At 34.9% G+C, this 16,736-nt stretch overlaps 3 protein-coding genes and 5 non-coding genes across 8 annotated transcripts; 3 read left to right on the top strand and 5 right to left on the bottom strand.

Annotated features, from left to right (window-relative positions):
* Positions 1 to 126: 126 nt before the first annotated feature.
* Positions 127 to 2,223, bottom strand: gpa-12 (Guanine nucleotide-binding protein alpha-12 subunit). Its single transcript, NM_077156.7, has 8 exons — positions 2,127 to 2,223; positions 1,952 to 2,080; positions 1,802 to 1,902; positions 1,402 to 1,531; positions 1,213 to 1,358; positions 1,051 to 1,156; positions 810 to 1,001; positions 127 to 489 (listed from the first exon to the last, which is right to left on the bottom strand). The coding sequence occupies exons 1-8, from the start codon at positions 2,211 to 2,213 to the stop codon at positions 313 to 315; spliced, it is 1,068 nt and encodes a 355-aa protein (NP_509557.1). The 5' UTR covers positions 2,214 to 2,223; the 3' UTR covers positions 127 to 312.
* A 4,783-nt stretch (positions 2,224 to 7,006) lies between these two features.
* On the top strand, positions 7,007 to 14,127 carry lgc-4 (Ligand-gated ion channel 4). The gene is made up of 12 exons (NM_077155.5): positions 7,007 to 7,496; positions 7,808 to 7,950; positions 8,665 to 8,810; positions 9,127 to 9,281; positions 11,507 to 11,645; positions 11,690 to 11,923; positions 12,095 to 12,263; positions 12,463 to 12,668; positions 12,821 to 12,952; positions 12,997 to 13,119; positions 13,168 to 13,284; positions 13,904 to 14,127. The coding sequence occupies exons 1-12, from the start codon at positions 7,330 to 7,332 to the stop codon at positions 14,078 to 14,080; spliced, it is 1,908 nt and encodes a 635-aa protein (NP_509556.4). The 5' UTR covers positions 7,007 to 7,329; the 3' UTR covers positions 14,081 to 14,127.
* F18G5.8 lies at positions 7,128 to 7,223 on the bottom strand. Its single transcript, NR_071825.1, has one exon. It is a non-coding gene; the product is annotated as an Unclassified non-coding RNA F18G5.8 (non-coding RNA).
* 21ur-13848 lies at positions 10,095 to 10,115 on the top strand. The gene has a single exon (NR_071824.1).
* Positions 10,296 to 10,367, bottom strand: F18G5.t2. Its single transcript has one exon. It is a non-coding gene; the product is annotated as a tRNA-Ala (tRNA).
* Positions 11,349 to 11,420, bottom strand: F18G5.t1. The gene has a single exon. It is a non-coding gene; the product is annotated as a tRNA-Ala (tRNA).
* F18G5.10 lies at positions 13,784 to 13,879 on the bottom strand. The gene has a single exon (NR_071823.1). It is a non-coding gene; the product is annotated as an Unclassified non-coding RNA F18G5.10 (non-coding RNA).
* A 484-nt stretch (positions 14,128 to 14,611) lies between the features above and the next one.
* Positions 14,612 to 15,592, top strand: col-175 (Nematode cuticle collagen N-terminal domain-containing protein). The gene is made up of 2 exons (NM_001392819.1): positions 14,612 to 14,764; positions 14,823 to 15,592. The coding sequence occupies exons 1-2, from the start codon at positions 14,630 to 14,632 to the stop codon at positions 15,549 to 15,551; spliced, it is 864 nt and encodes a 287-aa protein (NP_001379775.1). The 5' UTR covers positions 14,612 to 14,629; the 3' UTR covers positions 15,552 to 15,592.
* Positions 15,593 to 16,736: the final 1,144 nt, after the last annotated feature.

Raw genomic sequence — 16,736 nt, 5'->3', positions numbered from 1 at the left:
ATTCGATTTTCAAATGCTGTGGTTTAGTTTTTTACAACATTTTTTAGAGTAGATTGGTGCAATTCTGTCAAATTTAGCACTATTAAATTTTTTGACATGCAAAACATTGTGAATAAGCATTTAGGTCAAAGTGTGTAAATTTTTATCATGACTATAAATATGCACAAAAATGATATTGTATAAAAAATAAAGTGGGACATTGGTAGAATCGCATTGAACTGAATTAAATGGACAAATAAGGTTTGTATCATTAAACTGATTTAAATCACCATTTTGTTGAAGGAAACATTTGAGCAACAACAAGAAAATATATTACTGCATCATGAGAGTCTTCAAGTTTTGCTCTAAAATACTTTCACGTACATCTCGGAACACTCTTCTAATGTTTTCAGTGTCGACGGCAGTGGTGAAGTGATAAAAGAAGGGTCGTGCACGATCGCGGCGAGATGCTTCGAATTTGTCGACAAGGAAAAATTGAACATCTCGGACCTGGAAAAGAACAAGTTTTTAAATAACAACTTTTTTGCTCTAAGAAAAAAAAACTTTTAACGTTAATTATTGAAATTTTTCGAGATTTGAAAAGGTCGTGAGTAAAACACAACATTTCCAACTGTACCCTCACAGTTCCAGTGAAAGAATGAATAAAGAAAAAAAGATTTCCGTAATACGTGAATTCCAATGCCCGAAACATGTCGGCTGTGTAATACTCCCCTAATTTTTACCAAATATGATTTTCCTTTTAATATAGCTTGATACAAGATACATTTTTCTATTGTCAAACACGTTTTTTCTCAATAATATAGACTCACTAAAGTGTGATCCCCTGTGAAATCCGTGAAATACTGTCTGATATCGGATTTGGGAACTTTCTCTTGCAATAAATCATTTTTGTTCATGAACAAGATGATGGAGACATTAGAGAACGCTCTGTTGTTGACAATCGTCTCAAAAACAGACCGTGATTCGACAACTCGATTCGTCCGTCTGTCTTCGAGAATCACCTGAAAAATGTATAGTAAACACCAGAACAAGTGTGTCTTGATCTCTAACCTGATCGTATTCGTTACTGGCGACCATGAACAAAATACTTGTGATGTCTGTAAAACATTGAAACCATTTTTGACGTTGCGATCTTTGTCCGCCAACATCAATGAACCTGAAACAATATAATTCACAAACTAAGTCCGTGACCATTGAGGAAAAAAGTCAAACCTAAATGGAATCTTGTTGATCTCGAAAATGTGTTCAGAAATGCCACGTGTCGCTTTTCGGCAGAAAAGGATATCACGGTTTGTTGGGTAAAAATCAGGCATTGCGATTCGTGGAATATGCTCAAAGAAGTACTGACAGGAGTCACTCTGAAAACAGAACATATATAATTTAAAAAAATCAAAAACTTACAATTTGGAATAAGTTTCTTTGCTCATATGTTTTTCTAATCGCAGCGTCGTTCCAGAAATCACTGATGATTGGGGCTACTTCAACAAACGTGGTGAAATCAATTCCTTTTAATAAATCGCCGACAGAAAATCTATAATATTAATGTATTTAAGTGCAATAAGAAAAAAAGTTAATTTTTTGAATGATTTCTAAAAAGTGTGGAATTTTGATTAGAACGAATAATCTAATTTCGTTTTCATTGTTAAAAATTTTTCATCCAGTTCTTTGTTATTTTTAAACGATACCAAAAATTCTTCTTAAAACTATAACAGTTGAATGTTTGATTCACGCATTTCTTGATCTCTAGGAAAAATGTAGAATTTTGGATTGTATTCAGACTTTAGATATAAATTCTACTTACCTCATAACTTTTTCAACTTCCACTTGTCTTTTTGGATCTTCCCATGCAATTCCTAATTTGTTCCTAGCATCTAACAACACCCGCATTGCACTTATCGCGTTCTGTGAATAATTTTCTTTGAATTTTTTAAACCACGTAAAAGGATGAAACCTGATATATCTGCTGTCTGTAAGCTCGAACTTCGTCTGCTGTAAATTCTCCGGCCCCGTGAATTATGTGCATCTGTTTTACAAACGTGGACTTTCCAGATTCACCGGATCCGAGAAGCAATAAATTAATCTGAAAATTGTCGATTATTTTGCACTAGAAAATAATTTAATTATACTTGTCGCCGCATAATTTTTCTCTCTTTGTGTAATTCTTTTTCAATCGTTTTGGTCCTTTCATCTTTTTTCCCGAAACAGCATACCATGTTGAACAACCTGAAAAATGGTTAAATGTTTACGTTTCTCAAAAAAATGTCGCCGATTTTCATGGAAGACAGGCGTCAATTGTTGTCAAGGTCGCACTTAAATATGAGAACGTGAAGGGGTCTAATATCTGTCGACAAGGAGAAAACGTTAACGCAATACAATTGTTATAGATGATATCAGAAAAGGATAAGGTTATAAAAAGTACACCTAAAAACGGCTACAAAACTAGAAGCCGTAGCGATGACCTTGAACTTTTGTTTTAATCAAAGTGACCAGACAATACATAGAACTTGACAAGTGTTTACAAGCTAAAGGGAAAAATCAAGCGAAATACGAAAATGCAAATTGCAAACAGTAGACACGGGAGAGGAGGTCGCGAGTACAATGCAAGGGGGCAACGGCATTGCTTCACAGTCAAGACATGTTTTAGCACGGAAACAAATGATGACTCATCTACTTGTCACTGAAAATGCAAAAGTAATGAGAATTGACATATAAAAAACATCGATTTCATCTCTGAAATATAAGCTTCAATTTCAATTTTAAAAAATTTAAGAAAAATGTTTAAACAAGTTTGTAGAATGCCGTTAGTTCAGGAGAAAATCTTGCAAATGCTCGATTAAAAATAGAACTACAAAAATATTTGCTTGCGTTTTCACAAATACCGAAAATTGTGTTCAAAAAATGTGAGGAAATAACCTATAAAATATTCTTAGTTCTGCAAATTATGCAATAGCAATTAGTAGTTTTGTAAAAGTAGGTATAAAAAATTAAATGTGTTTTTTGAAAAATTAGAAAGTGATTGCTTAGAACTTATAACATACTATTTAGTGCCACCACGTTTTTTGAATTTCGGATTAAATTAGAAACTTGAGAATTATTTTTTTAATAAACAGTCTTTGGTAAAAACGTTCTAAGTTCGATCAACTCGGATATCACGTTCAATTCAAGTTAAGGAAAAACCAGTATGTTTTATTCATTTTTGAGGTGTTATTATGGGTTATAATAAACTTAATAATAGAAGCATAACTACTTGTATTCAACGTATTTTTTAAAATTTTATTTAAAACTTAATATTTCATTTATATAGGATAAAAATACAACTGTTTCATTTGGAACACTTCAGACATACAGAAAAACAAAAACCAGAAAAGACAAATGATTCAAATCGTCACCTTATTTCTCCGCGCAACCTTTGTCAACAAAAAATCACCCACGTAATCGCAGTCTCATTCAAAAAAGTTCGGAGAGCACTGTCAATTGCTCAAAACGAATAAAAACCTTCGAGAGGGTATATTTGATTGAAAATTTTGCAAAAAAAACCTGTGCAAAACCAGCTTTTTGTCTTCTATATGTGGGGTTTGGAAAGGGAAACAGCGATTATAATCGGTGGAATCGGCAGAATTACACTACCTTTCTGAAGTTTCCTCATAGTTCAAAAAATAATGAGTCATGAAAAATATCAAAAGTAAAGTAAACCTCTCAAAATTTCAAAAGAACAAGAAACAAAAGAAAATATGCTTGACGAAAAGCAGTTCAACTAGTGGAAAGGGCGAGAATTTGTTGCGCAAATCAAATACGATTGTCAAGATTTTTCACTGTGTTCACATTATTTTTCTTTCTGTTTGTCACTAATAAATGGATTTAAAAGATGATCTGATAACAAAATTTTGGATTTGTACGTCTGAAGATCAATAAATTGGAAGAAGACAAAGAAGAAACAATGATACCAAATTTTGCAAGAACTGAGAAGAAGAGGTGGATGAGAAATAGAGTACATTAATCGCGATGTTGAGAAAGTGAACAGTTTCCGCCATACAATATGAAATATTCAGGGTTGAAAGTTTGTTGTTTCTAATTTTTATGTCATCATCAATTAACTGCTCTTGATGAATGGTAAGATAGTTAAGTTTTTCATAGGCGATCTTTACTTGAAAAAAAAGTTGTCAAATTGGTGTCATGATATATTCCAAACAAACACATGTAAGTCTCTATTCACTAATCTCAATTTCAGTTGATAATTGTACATTTTACATGTCAATTGATTATTATGTTTTGCTTATTACTTTATTTGTATTGATTTCTCTTACGATTATGTGTATATGTATGTTGTATTGGTATTTTATTTCTCACACGATTAACTAATCGTATCAAAATAAATAAATAAATAAGTAATTTTCTGTTTTTTATAACTCTCGCACGTGAAGCAAATTTTTTATTAGCATGTGAAACATTTTAAAATACATTTTTGTTAGTATGTTAAATATAATTAGGTTCATTTCACTCTAAATACTAAAGAATTTACTACAAAACACTTTTGGTTTCAGTGCAAGAATAATGTAAGTATTTAATTGTTTTCAAACAATTTGTTTGGGGGCAAGTTTATTAGAGAATGCAAACTTTTGCAGAAAACACGGTATGAAGAATTTTCCGATAAATTTTAAAAAAATTGAAAATCTTTTGTTATTCGCTTGATTTTCGCTTTTATAACAAAATGGAACAATCAAGCTTTAACGGTCATAATCAAGTTGATTATCCCGATAAGTTGTACTTGCAGCAAGCTTTGCATTTGATGTGTCAGCTTAAGAAAGAAACCAAAAATAGAAAAATGTACTGGTTTAGGTTGTGATGATTTAATCGGTTTTTTTTCTAGCGGTGGGTAAACATTTTCACAGTGAAAAAATTAAGAACTCAAGAAAACTCGCATTGAAAAGTCAAAAAATCAAGAAAATGAGACATTCAAGAAATCAAGTAGCCAAAAATGCTCTACTGTGGTTTGAAAACCCTGGCTCTCAACCCATTTGTAAATGGACTTACAAGAAGCTGTACAACCCTTTTACGGTGGTGCACATCACTAAATTTACAATTATTAACAAACAATTGCGAGGTGTTGCTGAATGTTGGCAGGGCAGGAAATTCTAGATGGGAAAGTTTGCGCAAACTTTGCACACAATAAACCCGTAGCAATATTTTGGTCCACACAACCTTTGCCAAATATTACGTATTGAAAATATATTGAAGTTTTGAATTGTCTTCCAGATTCATATGAATCTTAATGCAATTATGAATATAGACATTTAAAATTTTAGTAAAAAACAATCATTAAAAAAATCCAATCCTTGTGGAAAAACCTGCTCTGTTTGCATATAGTATGATTTACTAAATTTATTGCTGACTAATAAGATTTAAACCATTAATTTCTGAACAGATTATAGTATAACAGTTTCTTTTCTTCAAATTTATTTTTTGAACAATAACTTTGTAAAAAATACCGTATCTCATTATCATGTGATTTATCTTGTTCAGCAATTCTCAAAACCTAGGAACTGTTTTGATGCTTTCATAGTAAAGCCTGCCAAACCTTACCGTGCGCCAGCATATCCTAAAATTCACTTACCACGAGAAAAACGCCCGTATCCATTTCAGAACCACCTTCATTTGAACGTTGCCAATGATCTTTAAAAAGTACTTGAAATAAGATTATCGACGTTTTATAAGGGGATTTAGACAAAACAAAACGTAGAAAATGCGAGGAAAAGAAAAAAGAATGGATCCATTGGGTTGTAGTGGCAAATAAAAGAGGACGCACGGAAATAGGGGTGATAAGAGGGATGGTGAAAGGAGGGTAGCTTTGTGGTTGAGGTTGGCACACGGATCCTGCTCAACACAAACACCGTTGTATATACAACATCTTGAAATGTCTCAACAGGTGGAAGCATCCCTCCACCCCGAAATCTCGTCCGTTTTTGTTTATGTACGATGAGTAATTTAGTTACTTAACCAAGTACTGATTTGTGATTTTCAAAATGCCAATCAATTTAAAAAGATAAAGGGTTAGTATGTAGTACATAAAAATTAATCAAACCATTGTGAGAGGCAAGTTTCGATGATATCAAATTAGGTGTGATAGAAAAACGGTGAAAAAATGCGGTAGTTATCTAATCTAGCACGGATGTTATACAAGTTGGTCGAAAAAGTTAGTCTAACCTATTTTTCTAATTAAAAACATTTAGTACTTACTGCTATTGCTGTAATGTTATTTTCCTGGTCTTACGTCCAAAATTAAAGAAGAATACTGTTGTTGTTGTTTTTTCAAAACATTGTTGTTTTTTCTCAAATCTAGAATTTCAGATAATACTTTGGCAATGATTAATATGTAGAAATATACTTATAAATTTTGGAACGATTTAAAAGACCCATTTCTTATTTATATCTACCCAATTATTCAGCGTTCGACAAACTGCGTGATATCAATTACGCTGTTTTTCACAATTTATACTCAATTGATTGCGTTCTCCAAAATTATTGTCAGTTCAATTACAAACAATAATTTTCAAGCTGTGCAAACGTTATGTGTCATGAAAATACTCCAAAATGCTACGAATAGTATTTTAAAAGCTAAAAAATCTTTTTTGTTTTCATTTTTCTGGCAATTTTTCTTAATTTCTGCACTAGACCACAGATTCCATAAAAAGCTGATACATTATATATATATTGTTGTAATTTGTTTTTATACTCTTCTAAAGTTTGAATACTACTACCAAAAATTTTGATGGCTAGTTAGTTGCGCTTTTATCAAGGGTATAATGTTTTATCAACGCAAGAAACTTCAAAAAAAAAAAACAATTCTTCTTTTGGTACACGTTTGAATAGGTTGATTTTTCACCTCACTCATATTTCCACTCGTTTCTTATTTTACCCAGTGGTTTTTCTTCTTTTTATGGTGTTCCTTTTGTTCAAATTATTGTGAGAAAACCGCAGAATATGAAACATGTCGCTTCCTTGGCACACTGCTTCTTTCATCTGGGTCGTCGTTGTCTCAAACTCCGCCCTCACAAACTCGAAGAGCCACGGCACCGTTCAAAACTTGTTCGTCGAGCTCTGCTTCCTCTCTTGCTTCATTCCTTCGCTGCCTTCTTCTTCCTTTTTTGTGCTCCCTTCCACACCATCACATTCGCACTCCACATCACGTACGTCAGAAGAGAAGACCTCCTGCTTCTTCTTCCTCTGTGCATCTGCTGTGCTCCCGCCCATCACCCCCGGTCCTTCTCAAATTGGCTACTCAAGCAGTCAGTCCAGTCGACGGGCCCTCAATTCCCCCCGTAAATATTCTTTATGATCATATGTTATTCGTGTCTAACTGTCTCCATTCTTCTAACCATTAAATTTGTACCATGTCGATTTGCTGGAATTGAACACCAAAATACGAAAAGTCGTGTGCATTTCTCGTTGCTGGATAGTAGACAAGAAAATGACACTAATCACTTTGAGATAGCAGAAGCGTGAGTTCAAAACAGATAACTTGGAATTGTCCTGAAAGCTTGGGCAGTTTAATAGTTTAATAAATTATTGAAAATATTTTTTTCTCAAACGAGGAGGAACGGTTGTGGGTATTTAAAACGCATAGAACCAGAATGTGGTCGAATGAACAAATTTCACAATGAAACTTCTCAAAAAGTTAAAAATATGAACAGTTACTCCTTTTCAAACAAATGAACATTTGACTCAAATTTTTGAGAGAAACTGTGCTTCGAAAAAGTTTTTAGCAGCTTAACAACTTCTTAAGTCGACATCGAATGCTCACATTTTGCAGAAAGTTCCAGAAACCCCACAATGAGGAAAACACAATAGGTACGATTACAAAATTTGCTCCATCGGTACAAGAACAACACAGTTCTGCGGTAATTCCAATGCCCCACTTTGACCAGAACCGGCTTGAGCAAGCTCTTCGGATCAGTGAGTTGTATTATTTTTTCAAAAGGCGAACAAGTTTAAGTTTAAAACGCTATAACACAAAGCCAACTGTCACTTTTAATCCATGCAGCATCAACTCAAAATCTCAAAACCAACACTCCCGTCATTTTACTTTTTCATCCCATTTTCTCAGTTTTTATTTTCTTCTGGATTTCATTTTTCAATTCAACCAACTCTTCTCATACCACTCCTCCTTTTTCTCTGGTTCTTCCACTCTTGTTGTTTTGAGCATAAATAGATTCGATATCCTTTGATGTCTCATCTTCAAAAGCTCATCCAACAAAATGTGACGGACGAGTTGAGGACCAGTAGTCGTGGAAACTGAAAAGGGGTTCCAAAAAGTAAAGACATCCGTGAAGAAAAGAAAAAAATGCATTACTCTAACTAGCTTTCTTTTTTTTCCGGTTTTTATGGCACCTAGATGCATCATCTTTGGGACGATGTGGGGCAAAGTTCAGAAAACAACGAAAAACCGAGTCATTTGGCAAATTGAATTTGAGCTGTAACCAAAAGAGTAGTAAAACTCTTGCATTTACACAGACAACAAGTTCAGAGCTGCAGAAGGGTAAAACAAAAGATTGTTGTGTTGTGATAAAGAAAATGTTGGAAGTGTTCATCATTATGGTCCCCAGGGACAAATTAGGTCTACTAATGCTTCTTTAAACAAACTACCAGGAAGATCTCGCCTTGTTTCAGAGGGCTCAATTGATGGAACCGAAGAGGCTTTGTACAGGTCTCTACTAGATCATACTGTTTACGAAAAAGATGTGAGGCCATGTATACATCACTCTCAACCAACAAATGTCACATTTGGATTTCTTCTCAATCAGATTGTGGAAATGGTGAGTTTTCGAGATGCAAAGTGGGAAAGAAGAAGTTTGTAATTCTGTTTTCTCTTTTCCTGATGTAAGTGTTTTGGTGCTTGATTCAGAACCAACTTTTGAGAGCTTTTTGAGATTTTTCATTTCAATGTGAGCAACTTTTGAGAGAAATTGTTATTTCTGAAGAATATAAGAATGGCTTCACAAAATATTCTTGTAACCGCAATATGAATTCTGAAAAATCACAATCAAATGAGTTACTAGAAATGTATTAGGATGTTTATATTGAAAGCAAAGTTTATGGAATTCGAATATATGCATAGAAAACTTTTTTCAGGATGAACGAAATCAAGCTCTAACAACCAGAAGCTGGCTGAATATCAATTGGATGGATCCTCGATTATCGTGGAATGAAAGCCTTTGGTCTGAAATTAAAGCAATATATATTCCACATGCAAGAATCTGGAAACCCGATATAATTCTGGTAAACAAGTAAGTTTTCTTATATTCTATTAATTAGGAGGTTTTGCAAATATTCACACTTCTGGGAATTTGGGAACTATAATAATATTCTTGGGACTTTCTCCTTTCAAAGTTTTTTCAATTGGTAGGCCTCTTCATTTTCATTTCTGTTGAATGCTAATCTTCCGGTCTTTCTCTGTGTGTTTTTTCTTACTCACACGCCCTCTCGTTTTTGGAAAAGATTTATTCTCACCATTCTCATTATGAGCCAAGCATATTTCAACGAGCAAACGGCACCTGAGGGCAGATAAAAAGTGTTGAAAACGTAATTTTTGCCTACGTTCTTCTTCTTTTTCCATGCTGTTAGTCAAATGAAAACAAAATAATTACTTGTTTTCGACTTTGTGTGTGTGAACGGTTTGTCATATAAGGGGTCGAACCTCATTGCTCAAATGATGTTTTTGAGCCGACAAACAAAAAACTCAGATGCGTGCTTACATGCTTACATATCAGCGAGCGAACCAGCGTTACGTTCATTTAGATATACACTTCAATTTGTATGCGGTGGCCCCAAACAAGAAAAAAGAAAGAAAAGGAGCATATGTTATGGGCGAAGCGAGAAAATATGCTCCTTTTGAAAAGAAAACGATGTCCATGTAAATTAGTATTTGTTTTTGATATTAGTCTATGTAGAAGAGACGACTATCTCAATTTTCATGGAATAAGCGGTAGCAAAGTTATTTTTAAGTGTCCATATAAACATTCAATGAAAAGTCATTCCCATGAAATTTGTTTCTGTTCCACTTGTTTCTATTGAGCCCTATCATAAACAATTTTTTTGATTTTGAAAGCAAGGTAAAGACTATTCGGGACACACAGGGAGGATGCGTGGTCAATCAATTGCGGGTCTCGATAGATGTCCGCTGCTTTCACACCGACTTCGCATCTCGAAAAGCTTCCAACTCACAATATTCCTTTAAAATGTTTAAATACATTTAGCAAAAAATTATGCTCGATTCACGGTTGTCATTTAAAAAAAATTTTGGAGGTATGGGGAATTGAACCCCAGCCCTCTCCCATGCTAAGGGAGCGCTCTACCACTGAGCTATACCCCCGCTTAAATCATTAAATGACCAAATATATAGACATCTTCTCGTTATATACCACAAACGGTATCTTTGCACGAAGATAGAAAGACCGGATTGTTGCCTTTGATTTTTTTTTTGATAGAGAAAGTCCGTACATGCCGTAAGTCGATGTTCATTTAAAAAAATGTTCATGAACCAAAGTGTTTCTGTTACATTTGTTTTTCTAGTTTTCAAAACAGGTTTACCTAAAAAAACTTACCTAAAAGTCAATAATCATGTTCCCAAGTTGGTCATCGAAAAACTTTCAAGCGCACAAAAATGCATTTGATGCAACCTTGTTTACATAATTGACACAATTGTCCACACTAAGTACACCAAATTTGCATACATCTAAACGCCAACTCAAATCAAATACGAGGTTTGTGTAGGGAAAGAGTTCATATGCTTTGGAAACATTGCAGACATCCTATAATTATAGACAAAACGTATTGAATTTGATATGAGCGGACAAATGAGATGAAAGGAGAAGGAGGCGTAATTATGGAAAAGTTGAAGTGATCTTTGGAATGACATGTGCGTCTCCATGTTATTGAAACATGACGATGATGTTTTTCATGGTTGAGTGCAATGGTCGAGATGAAAATTTAGCTAGTCATTTTTTGTTGAAATAGGGATTTCTTGTTAATCTTGTCAGTTTAGCAAGTTGATTTCTCTATGATATAATATTGTGAGCTTTAGTAAACGTTATGCATTATAAATTTTTTAAAACTATACCCGGGTGAGAAACAGATTTTTAAATTGTATTTTCATTTATTTTAATATTTGAACACTAATTCAACTCAATTTAGTCAAAACCAAGTGAACTAGGAAATCGTATTTATAGACGTCTAATGTTAATGTGGTGGTAAAGCTGCATTAATGTTACTATTGTTACTATTGTTGTTGGCCGCTTTCTCGAGTAGTTCGTCACTGTGGAGAAAATGCATCTCATCTTCGAAAAAAAGTTCCTGGAGGTATGGGGAATTGAACCCCAGCCCTCTCCCATGCTAAGGGAGCGCTCTACCACTGAGCTATACCCCCACATACTTAATGCATTTAATGAATCGATCAAATATATCTTCTCTCCAAATCTTCAAATCTTTTACTAAACCTGTTCCCATTTTGCAGCGCTATCCGAGAATACTATGCATCCCTCGTCTCCACCGATGTAATGGTCACAAGTGACGGAAACGTGACATGGCTGTTTTCCGCACTATTTAGGAGTTCTTGTCCAATACGGGTTCGATATTATCCATTCGATGATCAAGTGAGGATCAGAGAAATTTTCGAAAAACTATTAATTATTTTCAGCAATGTGATCTGAAATTTGCCTCCTGGTCCCATGATATCACAGAAATCAATCTCGGGTTGAACACGGACAAAGGGGATTTGTCAAGTTATATGAACAACAGCGAATTTGATCTTGTGGATATGACGGCTGTTCGAGAAGTTGTTACATTTCCATCGGATACTAATAGTGATTGGCCAATAATTGTGATACGAATACATATGCATAGACGTCCTTTGTTCTACGTATTTAATCATGTAAGTCGGTTGGAGTTGTCTGTAATGAAGGCGACTGATTAAAAAATAGCAAACAAAAATACATTCCTCTCAAAATTGGCAATTTAGAAAAGTTTTTCACATTTTTCAACAAGTCAGAACGGATAAAATTATGACTTATTTTAAGATTCTCTTGAATACTTTAAAATTCAGATTGTTCCTTGCGTTCTTATTTCATCAATGGCAGTTCTTGGTTTCCTGATGCCCCCGGAAACCGGCGAGAAAATTAACATGATCATAACAACTTTGCTCTCCATGGGTGTGTATCTGCAGTCAATCACTGAGTCAATACCCCCAACATCCGAAGGTGTTCCATTAATTGGTTAGTTTTTTCGGTGTTGGTGTGTCATAACCCCACATTAAGCAAACTATTTAAATTTTTATTGACTTATCTATTTTAGTTGAACGTGATACGCATTTACACTACTTAAAATAAAAATTGAAAAAATAAATTTTATAATGTTGTTATACACAAGTACCGTTTTTTGCATATCTTTAGAAATAATATTTTATTTATTCAGGAATGTATTACGTATCTTCTCTTCTTATGGTTTGCCTAGCAACATGCGTAAATGTAATCACTCTTAACATGCACAGGAATGGTGCAGCTAATCAGGGAAGGCACGTGCCTGCGTGGATGCAGAAGTGGATTCTGGGGTACTTGGCCACTTTCATGAGAATGTCAATAAGAGAACCCGATAGTATAGCATTGCTAAAAGCGTCACAGGTATTTCAGTTCATAAATTTTTTGATTGCAACATTTTGTATAATTTGAAACTGTATCCTCACAGTTTTGTGTTCACCGTAGATTTCACTTTTAACATTTGTAATATATACTCTTAAGTTTTCACAGTTTTCATCTGAGGGGAAGTATTCCAGAGCAAAAAGTCAACTATTCGGAGAAGCTCAATACTTCGAGATTTGAAAAGGGTGAAAAATATGTCAAACGTTAGAGCAAAATCAAAAGAGCAAAATGCAAATCGAGAGTGCGAGTGCATGGACCCACTTGTGGTATGTTAATACAACAAACTACAAAACATTAACTTGTTGTTTAGCATATCTACGCAGAGTCCATCATGAGCTGCCTGGCAGCAGACACAAAACCTATGAACGGGTCAACTATTAGAGAAGATTTTGCAAGTGAAAGCACATTTCTTGGACGCGTTGTTAGTGATGGCGTAAGTTCAAGCATTCTTTTCATGTTCCGAAATATAAAATCTTTTCAGATAATGCCAAGAATAAGTGCTTCATCCAACTCTGTGCTGACAGAATTCGAAACAAGATTTAGACGGATATTAAAAAGGGTTTACCGAAGTCTTCAGCAACATGAAATACGAGAAGAAGTAAGTTTCAAATAAGTGTTCAGAGTTTGAAATAATAAAAATGCAATCAAAAACAGAAGAGCAATTGCCAAAAAAAGCCAAAATTATATCGTTGTAGGATTACAGCATGCATGCTCCTTATTGATTTTTGTTGACAGCTCAAACTCAATAAATACTACAGTTACAACATTACTGCCAGGAGAACAAGTTTTCAAAAAATCTTCTATAGTAATTGAATGGTTAACATCAAAACAAACATAACAAAATATTGAAGATACCAAATTCGTACAGAATAAGTGTTTTGGAAACTTTATTTTCCAATTTTTTTTTCAATAGTTTTTACGTTAATTTTGTTGCCTTTTTGCGCTTCTCTACAGACGCTCATCAATATTTACATTATTGACAAATTATGACTATGAACCAACATATTTTTTCGCTGAAGTGAAAGAACACTTCCTTTTGTTGACAAAAATCTCCACGAAAAAAACTTTCTTAAAACCCAATTAGAAACTATGTGGACCACGAGGAGAGAGAGAGAGAGAGAGAGAGAGAGAGAGAGAGAGAGAGAGAGAGAGAGAGAGAGAGAGAGAGAGAGAGAGAGAGAGAGAGAGAGATCTTCATTAAAATAACTTATTTTCAGATTCTTGACGAAAGATCTCGAATTCAATGGCAGTGGCAACAACTTGCATCTGTCGTTGATCGACTTTTACTATGTCTTTTTTGCACTGCAACACTGTTCACAATCATCTGCCTCCTAATTGTACCTGTAGCATACCGTGATAACGACTCAATGTTGTCATTCCTCAATTTTTTCTGATTATCAAATACTTGTTTACATGTTCTTAATGAAATTTGCGAATTATGGAGAATATATTTGCTAGAATCAAATTTTCGGTACTTGTGTAGTATTGGCTGAAAAATTTTTATCCATTTTGAACTTTTGATATGACCCTTTTTGTTTGCATTACGTTTATGAACAGTTTTTAAAGCCTAAAATTCAAATCAAATTCACGTTTCTATTGAATTATCATTAAAGGAATGGAAAACATTTTGGAAAATCTTTTTGGGACAGGTGTACTACACAGGTACCACATTTTGAAATACGTTTCATATTTTTACAAGTTTTTTCTACATTAAGCTCATTTTTTGACAACCGGGGATTCATCAGATCCTGATCGTGAACCGTTAGACTGATTGGAAATAAGATAAGATATTACGCACGTCAAATTCGCCGCAGAGTTTTTTCTTGCTGTCGTTGTACGACGCCATCATGGAATACTTGATACCCAGGACTACTTTTTTCGTGGTTTAAACATTATTATAAAAGACAGTAGGATGTCGAAAGCAGTCATCAACGTCTCAGACGATGACATTCGCCCTCACAGTCTCCTGTGCTACTAGCGCTGTGGTTATCACTGCATCGCTATGCTCTGTTCTTGTTATTATGAATGACATTAACAAACTTAGCGAAGATATCTCCATTGGAATGGAAAATTTCAAGGTGATTCTCATTTCTTTTACACGAGTTCGTTTCTTCAAGTTTAATATTATATTTTTAGGACGTTTCTGATGTGGCATGGGGAAACATTATGGTTCTTCATGGAGGAGTTCGCCAACAATCTGCTTCCGTTCATCGTGATGTTAAGAAACTTATGGGAATCAATCTACGTAACAAAAGAAATTCTGATAGCTGCCAATGTGAATCTCGTGCTGCTGCTTGCCCAGCTGGATCACCAGGAGAAAAAGGAGAGCCAGGACTTGCCGGACTTCCAGGACCTGATGGAGAGGATGGAAAAGACGGAGCTCCAGGAGTTGCTCTTCTTGTCACTCATGACATTCCAGGTGGATGCATCAAGTGTCCAGCTGGACCACGTGGGCCACGAGGAGATGCCGGACCACCAGGACCACCAGGAAACGGTGGACGTCCAGGTCAACGCGGTACTCCAGGAGAGGCCGGAACACCAGGGCCAGTCGGAGAGCCAGGAGAGACTGGAGGTCCAGGACCACAAGGAAGACCAGGACAACGCGGAGAGCCAGGACAACCAGGAACCGTTCACACACCAGGAAACCCAGGTCGTCCAGGACCACAAGGACCACGTGGACAACAAGGAGAGCCAGGAAAGGATGGATCCAAGGGAAATCCAGGAGACGAAGGACGTCAAGGACACCCAGGAAAAAATGGAAGAACTGGAGCTCACGGAAAGGATGGAGCCCCTGGAAAGTGCGGAAAGGAAGGACCAATTGGGCCAGACGCTGGATATTGTCAATGTCCATCTCGTTCCAATTAATCTTTTGTGTTTTATTGGAAATAAATTATTGTTCGCGACAACAGACCTTTTTTTTCGTGGAAAGAACTTGAAGAATATTTAAAACGTTGAAACTGAAACTATTCATTTCAAAAATCAAGCCGATGCAGCTTGAAACGGTGGAAAAATTCAACATTTTCATTAAGTTCAGCATTTGAAAAAGTAATGTTAACGAAAACTTTTCAATCTAAAATAGTTTTGCTTAAAAAAGAATTTGCCATTCTTTTAATGAAAAAAAAAACCTTTTTTCTAGTTGGCTGTTTCTACATATTCATATTGTTTTTGGGAGTGTTCAAAAATGAAATTACACAAGAAAAGATTGGTGCCAGTTTTGTTATTTTTTATGCATTGGAGTGTTGGCATTTCAGGAATCTCGTAAAAAGTTTCGTGTTTTGGTGCTTTTTGTTCTGTGTTTCAATTGTTACAATATGTTTTGAGATGGGTTAGGAAAGGTATTTTCACCGTCAGTATTGAATGCAATACTTATTTTCCTTTTTCAATTGTATATTCATTCCAAATGCAAAACTACTAGATATTTCAACCGTAAAGCTCGATTAATAACTTTTATTTTACGTCGATATTTAATCAATGAGTCTTTATAACGGGTCCACAACTAACAAGGAACGGAGCAGTCATATCAAAAATATGGATTTCAAAATATCTAATATACTATTTCTGTGGTATATCTAGCTTTTTGATCAACTTCTACATATATCTTGAAACATAAACGATTTTGTGTACTTTGATCCTTCACTATCTGAAAACACTTGCCGACATCGACCGTTAAAAACAAAATTGTGCATGATAGTGTGCACACCGACCACTTTTTTGTTCGTTTTCTATCAAGTTTTCACTCTGCGAAATACGAAAACCGGACAATCAGTGTGATAGTTTTACTAGTCTGCTTTGCTCTAAAAAGGATTAAATCAATCAAAAAATTATTCGAAATTTGGAAGTTTCCAATGATGTCTCCTCCGAATGTGTGCTTGTTTCTCTTCTATGACGGTGGTATTTCCAGAGTATGTCGTGCCATAGCTAGAAAGTTTTACTATTCAAATTTCTGATTTTTTATTTTTCTAGCCAACAAAGCATTTCGGAAATGTTATTCGCAAAATTGTCTCATTTTTGAACGTTAACTTTCATGGGTTAATATTTCACTTCCAATTT

The sequence above is a fragment of the Caenorhabditis elegans genome, chromosome X, assembly GCF_000002985.6.
Source record: "Caenorhabditis elegans chromosome X".
In the NCBI taxonomy this organism is placed as follows: Eukaryota; Metazoa; Nematoda; class Chromadorea; order Rhabditida; family Rhabditidae; genus Caenorhabditis; species Caenorhabditis elegans.
Note: the sequence above shows the minus strand (reverse complement) of the source record. Positions and strands in the feature narration are given on the sequence as shown.